This window comes from Poecile atricapillus, chromosome Z, assembly GCF_030490865.1.
Source record: "Poecile atricapillus isolate bPoeAtr1 chromosome Z, bPoeAtr1.hap1, whole genome shotgun sequence".
Classification (NCBI taxonomy): Eukaryota; Metazoa; Chordata; class Aves; order Passeriformes; family Paridae; genus Poecile; species Poecile atricapillus.
The window spans coordinates 12,085,926-12,099,055 of NC_081289.1; the positions used below are offsets into that span (position 1 = coordinate 12,085,926).

A 13,130-nucleotide genomic window follows, 5' to 3' on the forward strand; every position below is an offset into this window, starting at 1 on the left:
CATGTCATGGAAAAAAAACAAAGCAGGAAGGATGTGACTTTGAATTTTCATAGCGCAGGAAAAAAAAAAAAAAAAAATTTGGCCTACAAAGAAATAGGATTTAAATATATTTAATATATTTTTAGGGTTTTTTTGTTTTTTTCTTTCAGGAAAAAAAAAAAAAAAAGATAAAATGGTATATATAGGCCTGAAGACATTGACATAAATTTTAAAGAAAAATAGCTGAGCAATACCATCTATAGGTCCTGCTAAATGCAAATATTTCACATACTAAATCGATCTCTTTCATTCACTGCTTTAATTAAACTTTTATGGCTTTTATGGAGTTATAGTTCTTCTGCCAGAAGTTAATTTGGCTGTCATGCTCAATGGTAACCAGAAACAGAAAACAGTGTTTTAAGATGGCATGTCAAGTCCAGCCCTCACACAAGTCATGAGAACATGGAAATTATGAAAGCAATATTTTTTAAGTCCTCATTCATAATTTTTTTTTCTGATCTCAGCAAAAGAGTAATCCATTTGGAAAATAATAACAGGAAAAAATAACCCAAATTACCTGATTATGTTCATATATCAAGACAAACTGGAAGTTTAATTAAGGTTACATTTCAGCAGGAGTAGCATGTCATCATTTAAAATTACACTGTACAAAATAATAGTAGGCTTTGCACACTTTCAAGCAATTACATGGAGCAAATGATTTTTATGGAGAAGCAGGATGCACTTTGAGAAACAGAAATTCTCGTGCCTTTCCTCAGACAGAGTACAAAAGTCTCTCCGTTTCACTCTGCAGTTTAACCTACATATGCTAAATCCAAATACAAGGATTCTTTCTCATGCAGCTATTTAAGGCTCTGTTTATTCAGGAGTATCTGGACACAGGTGCTTTGAATAAGTAAGCCAGGAATCCCCTTTTTACCATTTAAAGTAAATTCATGTGTGTAACAGATGATTCTCCACCAGTTATGTTTTTATTGAATTTATAAGTGGTTAACCTTGCTCTGTCTTTCTCATCACATGGTTGTGCTGACATACAATGCCAGTAGAACCAATTTTTAGTACAAATTTGTCTTCTCTCTAATACATATTTTAGGTGAGAAAACAGAAACAAGGAGATAGCTTTGGAAAACAATATAGCAATGTATTTCCAAGTCTCATGAGTATCTGAAATGGCTGAGAAAAGGCCAAAATGCAAGATGTTGTAGTTAAAGGTTATTCCTTCCCCTAGTCTCACACTAGAGAGCTCTAGTTCTTCTGTATGGTATGAAATCTGCACACTTGACTTTATAACAGCATAGAAAAACAAGGCATCATAAATACTTTCAAACAGACTTTTCAGAAATGAACAGAAATGCCCTCTGCTTTGTGATAGTTCAAACACACCCAACCACTTCCTGGCCTTGTTTCCACACAATGTCACCTGCTAGTGGTAAAAAGAACCTCTCCATAGAATGAGCATGTTACACCAGCTCTGTTCCCAATCCTGCTGATTGAAGGCACCTGTAAATTCACCCAATTCCTCTACAGCTTTTTTAGGAACAATCAACTTTCCTATTGCAACAACAATTTGCTTTAATATTCACAATACAAACTATTTCCTACTTGCTGGAAGCTGTTGCAAAAAAACATACTCCAGCTTACAGACACATTATCAGCCCCAGCTGACTTCCCATGTGACCATTCAACAAAGTCAAAAAAGGTTTTTCTAATTAGCAGTCAGATTCCTGTGCATGGAGGTGGAGACAACATCTGTCTTAGCTGTCTGTGCCAACATATTTATATGCTTTTTTGTTAGGCCAGGAGCCTTTGAAGCGTGTAGTGTGGAGCATGCCAGGATCAGCTTAAGTTTAAAAATGTTGTTTGCCTTCAACATACTAAGCTGTCTCAAGACTTTTATATCTTTTATAGAACATATACTAAAACACTTAAAAAATTATGCACTGCTATAGTTACAATGCAAAAATATTGTGATGATCATACTTTATAATAAAAGAAAGCACACTACAGAATGTGTACAGGGACAGAAATTAAAATGGTTCTTATGTAAAAAAAAAAAAAAAAATTATATCCTAATCTACCAAGGTAGCTTTTCTAGGAAATTTTCATTTTATGATTAATAAACTCTTTATTTTTTTAAAAGGAAAGCTGTTTACACCCACCATTTAACCTAAGTTAGGAGAGAATTAAAGACCAGCTTGTTACCAAAAGAAATTGCAAACAACTGTAACTTGTAGAATTGTGTTGTTAGATGACATCATGCTACTGAAGAATTTTATGAAATATTGATTCTTAGTGTTTATATTTGAAAGTTGTAGCCAACCTTTATGTGACTTCCTCTTCTTTCCTGCAGCACTGATATGAAAAAGGAGAAAAATGAGAAGTACCTTTCTCCCCTCAAACAACATTCAAACACTGAACATATGCATCATTCTTTGACATTAAAGTTCTTACAGATAGCAGATAGACATGAATCAGCATCAGATAATCAGAAGCAAAATTTGCTTGGGAATTCTTTGTTATACTGTTGACTTTTTGGTAAATATTGAGATTTTGCTCTGTGTTTCCACTAGAATTGAGATTTTGGTTAGCACCTTTATTAGCAGTTCAACTGCTTTTGGCAATTAGGAGTACAAATTCACTAATCTCAGAAAGACTGAGTTTCAAAATAGTAATGAAAAACATCCATGAAAGGTTCTTTCTGCTTCTTGATGGTAATAGGACACTCGGACATCAGAGAGGAAGAAATGTAGCATGATAGTGACAATTTCCATCAAAAAAAGCAGAACAAATGAAAGATTTGGTGCTGGTATCAAATAGGGAGCACCAACCATTTTACAGGATATAGAGTGCAACAGCTTGCAATAGACCAGTCAGACAAATCTCCCAAAGAAGCTTATTCTTCTGCATGTTTAGATTTAGCAAGAAAATGGATCATGCTTGTTAGCAGGAAGGGACTATTGTGGTACATTCCAAACAAGGTATCTGCTCACTGGATCTGGAAAACAGCAAAGCACTTTTCACTCAAAAGTGCACTATTCTGCAGAACTAATAGCTGCCTCAGAGTGTCCACTGCAAAGACACAGAAGATAAATGTTGCAGAATCATTTTTCTATAAAATTCTTCATATCAAATGTATACATTTGACTGAACTGCCTTTCTAGACTAAGAACATACCAAAAAAAGGAAGAGAAACAAAAAGCACAAGACACTGCCTTGAGTAGAAACACCTCAGACTGGGAGAAGATACCTGCCAATTGATTTCTCTTCTGAGTTTTTTTGTTTGATTCACTATCAGATTGGGAAGATATGCAGAGTAGGAGTCTTTTTTTGCATCTGGGAGTGTGATTTGGGCTACAAAACAAAACTTAAGCAACAGAAAATTATTTGAAAATGGTAATAGGTTACAAACTAAACATCAAAAACATCATAATGACAAATGATGTCTTATTTATTTATGTTCCCATTAAAACTGGACCAGGTGGAGGAAAGTAAAACACAACTTGAGTGGCCAGAGGGGAAAAAATTTTACTGTGCAATATGGTGAAGCACAAAAATTATGCGGACAAAAATGAAGAGAAGGGGCAGGAGGCAATTTTTAACTGATTTCTTTTTTTATTTTCATTCTGCATAATCTTGTCTTTTTGAGCATTTAATCTAGTTTCATGTCATATTTGATTGCTTTTTCTATTCAAGTGACAGTTTCCATTTGTCCTCTGGTGCTTTACCAGTAACAGCATTGTTGTAGTAAGGATGATAAAAGAATAAGGGAAGAGGATAAATACATTATATTATCATCTGTTCCAAAAGAATTATAAATTTTCAGGCAAAGGGTGAATACAATTTTAGATAATTTTGTTGAAGCTAATTACTAGTAAATATCCATTTAATAAAATTAATGTGTCTTTAAACTTATACAATGTACATATATGACAAAATTTGCTGTCGTCTAAGAATCAGATTACATATACATGGCCTATAATGCACTAAAATCAAAATAAAGCCAGCACAATTTATTGCATCTTAATGTAGCATTTATTCAAGTAATATATTTCTTTTGTCACACAGGTACTAGACTATGTAGTTTTCCATGAAAATTATTAACAGATGCAGATTGATTTATTTCTAACACTAGAAGAACACAAGATATAAGGAAAGATTCACAATTCAAGGAAGTAAACTAGAAGTGTTAGAGCAAAGATCTTTATTTCAAGGACATAACAACAAAGGCAAAAAGAAGTGGAAAGTTCATTTTGTGAATGCGTAGCAGTACCCTAACCAACAGAACGGAGATGTCAGCTTGGTAATAAATAGAAGACTTGGTGAAAAGAAGTCATGATAAATTGGGTGGCTTTTGTTTGAACTCTGTCTAGTTTTTAATATTTCTACCTAACCCACAAAGCTAAGCAATGTTACTATGTTTTATTAAAAACAAAGGAGAGAGAGTGTGCATGTTTGACTTCTTGCTCTTTGTATGTTTGAGTTTTTGCTGCTCACATGAGAAAAACAAGACTGGCTTGACTGGAAGCAGGCACATACCTGTTTTTAAAGAAATTTTGTAACAAAATGTGGCCCTTGCGATAAGTACATGCTGCACAGGCATAAATGACTAGTCAGTGAAACTGAGATAATATGACACAATTCTGCTTCTGTGGAAAAATCCTAAAAGCTATTCCAAGTAGTTGAAGCCAGCATCAATGCAAGAACCTCTATGGTGACTGAAGTCATATATTTGTCCCTGAATTATGTACAAAGTTCAACAAAAGAAAACAAATACGTCAGTGGAAGAGAAGAAATGTGAATAAGTGATGAAAAGCCAAACTCACCAGTAAAGTACAAGTGCAAACTGCTAAAAACTACAGTAAAATAAATGAGTCATAGTTCTCTTCTAGAAATTGACAAAATGACCAGAGGACCTAATTTACAAAATACTATGCAAATTGCTTACTTTGTTTTTCCACAGCACATTATTTCATGAGCTGGGAACAACTCTAAATACTAAGTTTATCCTGCATTTGCCATTAATGGTTTACAGTGTTATCAGTGTTAAACAAGTTAACTATAAATTTGATATGCAGAATAGCCTTTCTGGAAAGATTTTTTTTTTTGAGAAAAAAAAATCAGGCAAATAATCTAATAATTTTCTAGAATAAGTCTAGAAAAATTAGTTTTCACTATGATTAAAAATAAGGAAAACAAAGCAGAAATGCAGAATACAATTTAGAAGGGGAATGGGGGCACTTTAGCTGCTGCCTTGGACGGAGAACAAAAGGGGTTTGTGCTGCAACAGTACTGGAAGTTGTGGGCTCTCCATACACTGGCACTGGACTGAAAGCAGCAGTTTCAAGATACGTTCAGTATGATCTAATAGCAGGATAGGAAAGGGTCAGTCCTATTTTCCCCTTCACTACAAATTCTTGCCCTGTCCTCTTTCCTGACCTTACGTTGTAGGCAGAGAGTGAGAGCCAGGGTAGCAAACTGGTCTGACAGATCCAAGATGGAAAGAGTCCAAGGTAAATCAACTTTAGGTAAGAACTTCAAGTATGAACAAAGCCTCATAAGGATACAAGAGAGAGATGTACATTTTTATTATAAAAAGGGCAGAAATTGGCTGGTCTCTCTTTTTAATGTGGAAAAGGCAAGAAGAAAGCTGCATTATTCACTACAAAGTAAACAAACTGGGATATAGGGAAAACTTTTTATAAAATCCTGGCAATGATGACCTGCTGGAAAAGGATATCCAAAGAGCTATCTCCACCAATTAAAGATTTAAGAACAAATTAGACAAATATCTACAGAGAATCCACCTCAGTGCCAATTTTGGATTAAATTATCTCTTAATGACTCTTCTGGCCTTACATTTTTAAGGATTCCATTTGTTATATATTTGATATTTAAAATTTTTAAATACTTCTAGCATTCCGAAAGACTTCTTAACACCAAAAAAAATCACAAAGGAAACTGAACTCTGAAAGGTTTCTTCAATCACCATCATCAATTAATAGTGCCTCAGGAACCACTTACCTGCAGCTATGGAGCCTTTTAAAAAATCATGATGCAATTATCTCTACAGATAGAATACTACAAGACCAAAACCAAGACCTCTATATTCTCATTCCCCTTAAGGCCATGATCACTGAAAAAAAGAACATGATTATCTATCAAGCACAGCATCCCCAGAAAAAAATATGACACTGCTTCACAAAATTTTCTTACCACTTAGAAAAATCAAAGAAATGGGGAAGATATAGATTGTGTTAACAACCTTCAATTATTAACACCACAAGATACACTTCAGAATAATTACTTTGCACTGTTACAGTCAGAGAAAGCTGGGGCACAAGGTACCTCATCTAAACACTGAAATGCAGGACTTGCTGTTATGTCAGTGGGTCCCTCTTCCTGGCTAGGAGCTGCTGGAGGCAGCACACAGGTAGGTGACTCATTCTCAGCTGCCAGTTCTGTGTCAGTGGGATTTCCTTCATCACCCTGACTCATTGTTCAAAGCTCTAGAAAGTAACAAAAATACCAATACAGTTCATTAGATCCAGGGATATATATGATTATGAAAGATAAACATGTGGTATAAAAACCACTACGTGAACATGTCAGACCCACATTCAAACCATAGAAGTTATAATGTGAGTAAATTATATGTCTGCAGTTAAAACTTCATTAAAGACTTCATGCAAGAGGCTGCATTATCACTCTATCATTCTCAGGAGTACTTTTAAAATATCTTGAAGAAAGCTCTAATTCCGGTTAGGTAACACAGTCTTTTAATAAATGCACAGAGAGAGAAGTTTGGATCAAGCAGAGGTGTTGGAAAACATAATTTTGCTATATTTATATTATAGAAAATCCCATATTCATATCTGTCATTTAGGAATAGAAATCTCTAAGATACTTGCATTAGAAATAGTTAGATCAAGGGCATTCAGTACTTCTCAGCAAGATGAAACTTAATGCCATAAAGTTTATATAATTTCACTTTGTGTTTATGATCCAGCACTTGAGAATTATGTTCCCAAGCTTCAGTCATCAGAATTCTCTGAGGTGTGTGAAAATGCCAAGGTGGGTGAGGGAAATAGGAGGTGGAATACAGGGGAATACAATGCTCCTGGTATCCTGGTAAGACAGCAATGTTCATCAAGATGGTTCTCATCATTACATCAAATGTGACTTAATATCTGAAAAACCCATCTTCTGGCATAACAGCATCTTAAGAGTTTTGTATATCCAAAGAGTTTTAAAATACCAACCTTTTGCATGAAGAAGCAAGAAAGGTGACAAAAACACTTCAGGAGAAAGATATAAGGGACATGGGATGATCCAACAGAGGCAATAAGCATCTTACAGAGGGAAGAGAGGGGAAGAAGGACTTGTGAGGCACACAGAAATCTTGTCATCACAGTGAGATACGGGACACATTGAGCATTCATAGTGCAAAGCACAGCTCAAAGTGGAGATGGAGTGGAGAGGGAGGAATTCAAGAAATCCTTCACTAGTTCACTGAAGCTGTTTGTAGATGACAGGAATGGACAGATCAGTATCACAGCATTTTAGTGCAAAATATTGGGAGAAAGACTGTCAACTCTTGCATGCAAATGTTCACCTGACACCAGAAGGTCTTTATACATTAGCTATTATGCAGAGGACATTGTATTCTGCTATGAAACCACATCATTATGAAACCCGTATCAGCTGCCAAAGATGTAGAATCCTCTTCAAATTAGGCAGTCTTGACATCATTCAGCCTTTCACATAACATAGGGGAGACCTTTCTCGTTTTTAAAAGAGTGCATCTTATTATCAAGGACTAATCAAGGACAACCAAAATTAAAACCGTAATAAAATTAAGAAGAAATTTTGAGACTATTTCAATAATATATACCAGATCTTTCCAATTAAACAGACAGTGCAATTTAGTATTCCACAGCCAGAAAGCTGACAGTTAAGAAAAATATATATATTTTTTTTTTTAATTGTACTGGGAAAATGGATACAAAAATGTTGTGTTGTTTGTATTCACCTTTTGAAAGTCACTTGTCTATAAGGGTAGTGAAAGTTAAACTGAAAAGTTTATTACTTTCTTCAGTACTGTTTGGAATTCCTTCAGGCACATTTTGACTTTTAGAGAGATTTCAGTGTCTGTATTTGCTTATGGAAAAAAAAGCAATTTCATGATCCCTTTTGGAGGAGTCAAAACATTGTGAAATAACTATAAACATCATAGAGGCCAAGAAATAAACTCTGAGTTACTGTACATAAACATGTATACACATTTATAAATAGTGAGTGATTTTTCATCTGTAAAGAAGAGCTGAATATTTTAGCATATGCATTTTGTGTTTATGGCTACTGTTGAATTATTTGTTCCTCTCAACTTAGAATTTAGACAGATGGAAAAGCACTGTGGCAGAAACTCTACATAGAACAATGCCAAAATGTTAGAGTTTCATGGGTGTAGGCATATTTGTCAATACATGTATCTGAAACATACAGTTGACATACCTCATCCCAGTACAGTAGTCCTCACCAAGAATCCAGTTTGCTGGGGAGGGTGAGAACAAAAAAACTCTTTTGAATCTGAAAAGTTTATAGTTTTATGTTAAGACACAACTATAGAAATCTGAGACAGAGAAAAACCATTAGATAGCCTCAGCTGGTGTGACAAGCCCTTGTCTCCACGTGGTTTTAAGAGGGGGCAGACATAAACAAAATATATGTAGGTTTATGGGACATTAAAATAAGTTTAGCATTCTTTCATTACCTACTACATTACTAAATATATAATTCAGTTTATATAAAATTTGATCTATAAACTTCAAAAAGCAATGTGGAAAAATTGTGTCTTTGTAGTATCTGGTAACTAAACTGTCTAATTGAATTAGGAATGAAAGTTGACTTTTTTTTTCAACTTCACAGAACAGCCCAACAAGTATGGATGTTTTCAAACTGTAGAATTGCAAATAATATCACAGTCTTGATCCAAAACACAGAATTACAGAGAATGGGAATTACAAGGCTGTTTTGGAACCTGGGCCAAATCAGGCTGAGAATTGTCTTGTGGAACAGCTTCAGGACAGCAACAATAATAAAAGCCTGAACTCAGATTCCCCAAACTAATTTTAGTATCTTTACTTCTGTCTCTCTCTAGCAAACAGCAATGTTCACACACAAATCAGTGCAGAATCCAGGTGGGTGACACTTAGTTGAATTGATTCTTTTCAGAGTGATAGATGCAAAAAGTAGCAAAATTTTATTTTGACCATAAAGAGATGCAGGTCCCTGTGTGAAGATGAATCAACTATCTCTGCACACCTCCAGCCTACAACTGAATGCCTGGGGAGGGACAGAAGTACCCACCAGCTATGGTGTGGTGATGCTTCTCTGAATCCATCCCCTTTCTCCTTGAACTCATACAAAACGTTCAGTACTGGTAAAATACAGGGAAATGGAGATTTTCATTTTATCATTTATATCACTTGGCATGACATGAGTAACCAGCGCTTCTTGTTGCTTTTGAATCTGGCTTCTTGATCTCACCTAGTTCTTTTACTGCATGAGTCACTGAATAATCACAACTTTTCTGTGCCACTGGGTTTCTTCCTAATGCTGAATCGTCATTTGACAATCCTTTTTCTAGGCTGAAGCAGACAATCCACCTCCTGTCACTGGCATGAAAGCTCTTCTCTGCCTTCCACTGTCCTTATCACCCTTCTCCAAAACTTTTTCAGTTCTATCATATCGTATTCAGAGAGAAGGGATGAGACCTACAGATAATATTAATAAGAGGAGCACCATAGATTATTTGATCACACAGTGATTTTCTTTCCATCCCCTAGAATTTTGTATTTTTATGCTTTTTCCCTAATGGTAAAGTAGAAGACCTTCTGCTTTAACTGGGCAGAGCCTGTGCTTCAGCATGAATGGATGTGTCTTTAAACAACAAAACCACATCAACATTAAATGATAATTGAATTTAAAACTACATTGTGTACAACAGGACATTATCACGCACATGCGAATCAGAATGGATTGTCTGATTAGACAGTACAACCTCATCACTTTGGGCAATGAGAGTGCACACCATATACCTAAACAGCTCAACAATTTCTGTCACAAGTTCTGCTGTTTTCCCTTGTTTTCAACTCTCTGCTATTTGGGATAAAACCACCCTGAGCCACACACAGACTTTATCTGCTGGAATTCTAATTAGATATGGCTAAGATAAGAAGAATTTTAATGGTAAGATTTGCCACTTCCCATTTCAAATGGTTTCCATGAGGAACTTAATTTCCTCAGAAAATTTCTAGTGGCGTGACAAACAAAAAAATCCCTGAAATCCAAACCATTGCGTGATTTGCAATGCTAAAGTACAGAGGAGAAAACAAACAAAACATAATTTGCCTCCCTACTGAACCCTAGACACACCTTGAGAACTAAGGAGGTTCAAGGAAGCAGTTCAGAAATGCACCTCTAAAAGAAAAACAAACAAATTACAAATAAAGGTGGCCCTATTTTCCTAAGAAGTGAAGTCACATTATTTTTTCCTTACAATTATAGCAAATGGGTAAAATTAATCCTGCCCAGGCAGACTAAGTTTATACCCTGTAGGTACCTGCAGCAGTTTGTGATTATTCTGTGATAAATTCCAAATACAAAAGTCAGGAAAATGCATTTCTTCTACCGGCTCTCCTGTAAATACTTCTGATTTAATTCTTCCTTCTTTGAAATCTCTCTTACCTTAGCCTAAAAGTGCATCTGATAATACTTTGGCTTAAAATCTATTTTATATCACTTTATAGAACTTCTCTGAGTTCTAGGGCTCTTTTTATCCTTTGCATGAAATACTGAATATCCTTTGCATACAATACCAATATCTGGTAAAACAGAAAATAAGGATTGTAATTCACTAAGAAATCACGCAGCTATCAAAAGTGGAGTTCTAATTAAATCTTCACTTTTAAATTTGATACAGCTTTCTTATCCTGCAAATGACAAACCAGAAAATGAAAGCAAAAAACAAATAAATAAATAACTATTATTTCATTGTTGGAATCTGCTACATGCTATACCAGCTGATCCAAGCAAAAGCATGAAAGTTAAACAGAATCAATACAGCAAAAATACAGATGACATAAGTAAAACATTAAACACATGAGGTTTTGTAAGTATGCAGAAAGAAAGAACTTCTTCCAAGCAACTAGTTTTTATCTGTTTTGTTCAGTATTTTTAATCATGTGAGTATGCTTAGACTGTATCTAATGAAAAAAAAAAAAACCAAACCAACAGCAACAATGAAATATAAACATAACTGCAGCTTAAGCATCCAGGAATGGTTTCTTGAACTAAGTTCTCAACTATGCAAAGCCTGACAATATTAAATTTGATGCAGAGCACAGTTTACTCTGGATTGTGGGTACTGATAAACCTCTGCCTACATGAGGAGCATCAAATACCAAGCTCCTGGAGGAAAAGGGGGCTGTGGAAAAGCAGCAGTGTCGTTTTAGAGTTGGTGGGAGTCAAGGATCAGGAACAGCAGCACTGACCCAGGGAGAAAGGAGAGAACCAGTGAGCCCCACCTCACCAGGGACCGGATTCCCTCGGAACAGTGGGATCAGTTATTCGCTGAACTGGCTGTCATCTAGTGGAGTCATAGCACATTGCAACACACTTCTTACACATCTGTAACTTTCCCTGACAAAAAAAATCAGACATTCAAATTTGGTATTGATCTCAAAGGTGAGAATTTGGAAGATTTTTTTCCCCAAAATCAACTATTTCTGAAGACTTGCAAAAAAACCCATTCCAGCCTCCATCATGTCCCAAGATACTTCTTGATACTTTTTTGACTGTCTAGATTTCAATTTTTGTATTCTAGACTATCATAAAGCAGGCTGGCCTTTTTTGTGTTTAACCTAATGATTTTTTGTGACTGAGTAATGCAAACCAATGAAATAATTTAACTTGAAGGACATTTTTGATGAATATGAATCTTCATTAAAGTTTCCAGAGTGAAAATTACCGATGGACCAAAAAAATAGAGCCATCTTCTTTCCTCTTGGCCACTGAGGTCATTTGAGATTCATAAATAATCAAAGCCAGACAGTGACAGAAATGGAAATAGGGCTAATGAGATGAAAAGTATTTGATGACTAAATATCATGCTTGCATGGTTATTTATGAAAAAGAAACACATGGAGTGCAAAAGGGAGACAGTAATTAAGTAACAGGCCCAGATTTCATTATTTCTTGTGTTGCAATCTTGCTAAGACAACGCAGCTTTCTGTGTATTTTTTCTCTCTCATTATTGGCAGTAAAAGACAACTATCACAAGAATTCAGGCCCAAACTGTACATCATCTATTGCCCCCATGCCCCACCTCATTTTTAAAAATTGTTAAACGATGATAATGTGGGCAGAAGAGTCTTTTAAACCGAATTAAGTGGTTCCCTGCTTGTTTGTAAACCCTGTAAGGACAAGAGCTCAGGAAAATATTTATTTGCTTGGCTTCAGAACTGCTAAAAAGTGGTACAGCACATAACATATTGACCAAAACTTAATGACAGAGAGCAATTCTGGTGCTTTGTGATATCACTTTAAAAAACCAACAACAAATAACTGGTTTTCCAACACATCTGCCAAACTGCTACACCGGCTGACCGAGGACATTTCAGCGGGCTCGCTGTAGCTTTAGTGCAGCGAAGGGCAGGCTGCCCCGTCTCCCCACACGCAACACGGCACCGCCCCGGGCCCCGCGCGGGGGTCGCACTCCCGGCCCTCAGGGACTCCTCAGACAGGGCTGTGGCAGCGCCGCTTGACTTACTTCCCGCCTCGACGTCGCAGCCGCGGCTTTGGCCCTCTTGGCCCCGGCCCCAGCCCCAGCTCCAGCTCCAGCTCCAGCTCCGGTCCCGGTCCCCTCGAGTCCCTCCCGGCCGCCGCAGAGCCCGGCCCGGCCCAGCGGCGTCCCCGTCGCTATGGCGACCGGCGCACCGCCTCCCGCCCGCTTCAGCCGCTCCCACTTCTGATTGGCTCCGGCGTCCAGCTCCGCCACCCAATAGCAGCAGGCTCTCGGCAATGCCCCGCCCTCCCCGCTTTCCGATAGGCCCGTGGCCACGGCTGTAGTT

The 13,130-nt window shown here is 36.7% G+C and overlaps 1 protein-coding gene across 1 annotated transcript in view; it reads right to left on the minus strand.

Moving 5' to 3' along the window:
* The window catches only part of LOC131573551 (coiled-coil domain-containing protein 146-like), a 67,341-nt gene extending 54,458 nt beyond the window's left edge, over nt 1–12,883 (minus strand). The window contains exons 1-2 of the mRNA XM_058827615.1: nt 12,830–12,883; nt 6,346–6,506 (exon numbers count right to left, since the gene is read on the minus strand). Coding sequence (XP_058683598.1) covers nt 6,346–6,495 — 150 coding nt within the window. The 5' untranslated portion in view covers nt 6,496–6,506; nt 12,830–12,883. The remainder of the gene's footprint in view (nt 1–6,345; nt 6,507–12,829) is intronic.
* Nucleotides 12,884–13,130: the final 247 nt, after the last annotated feature.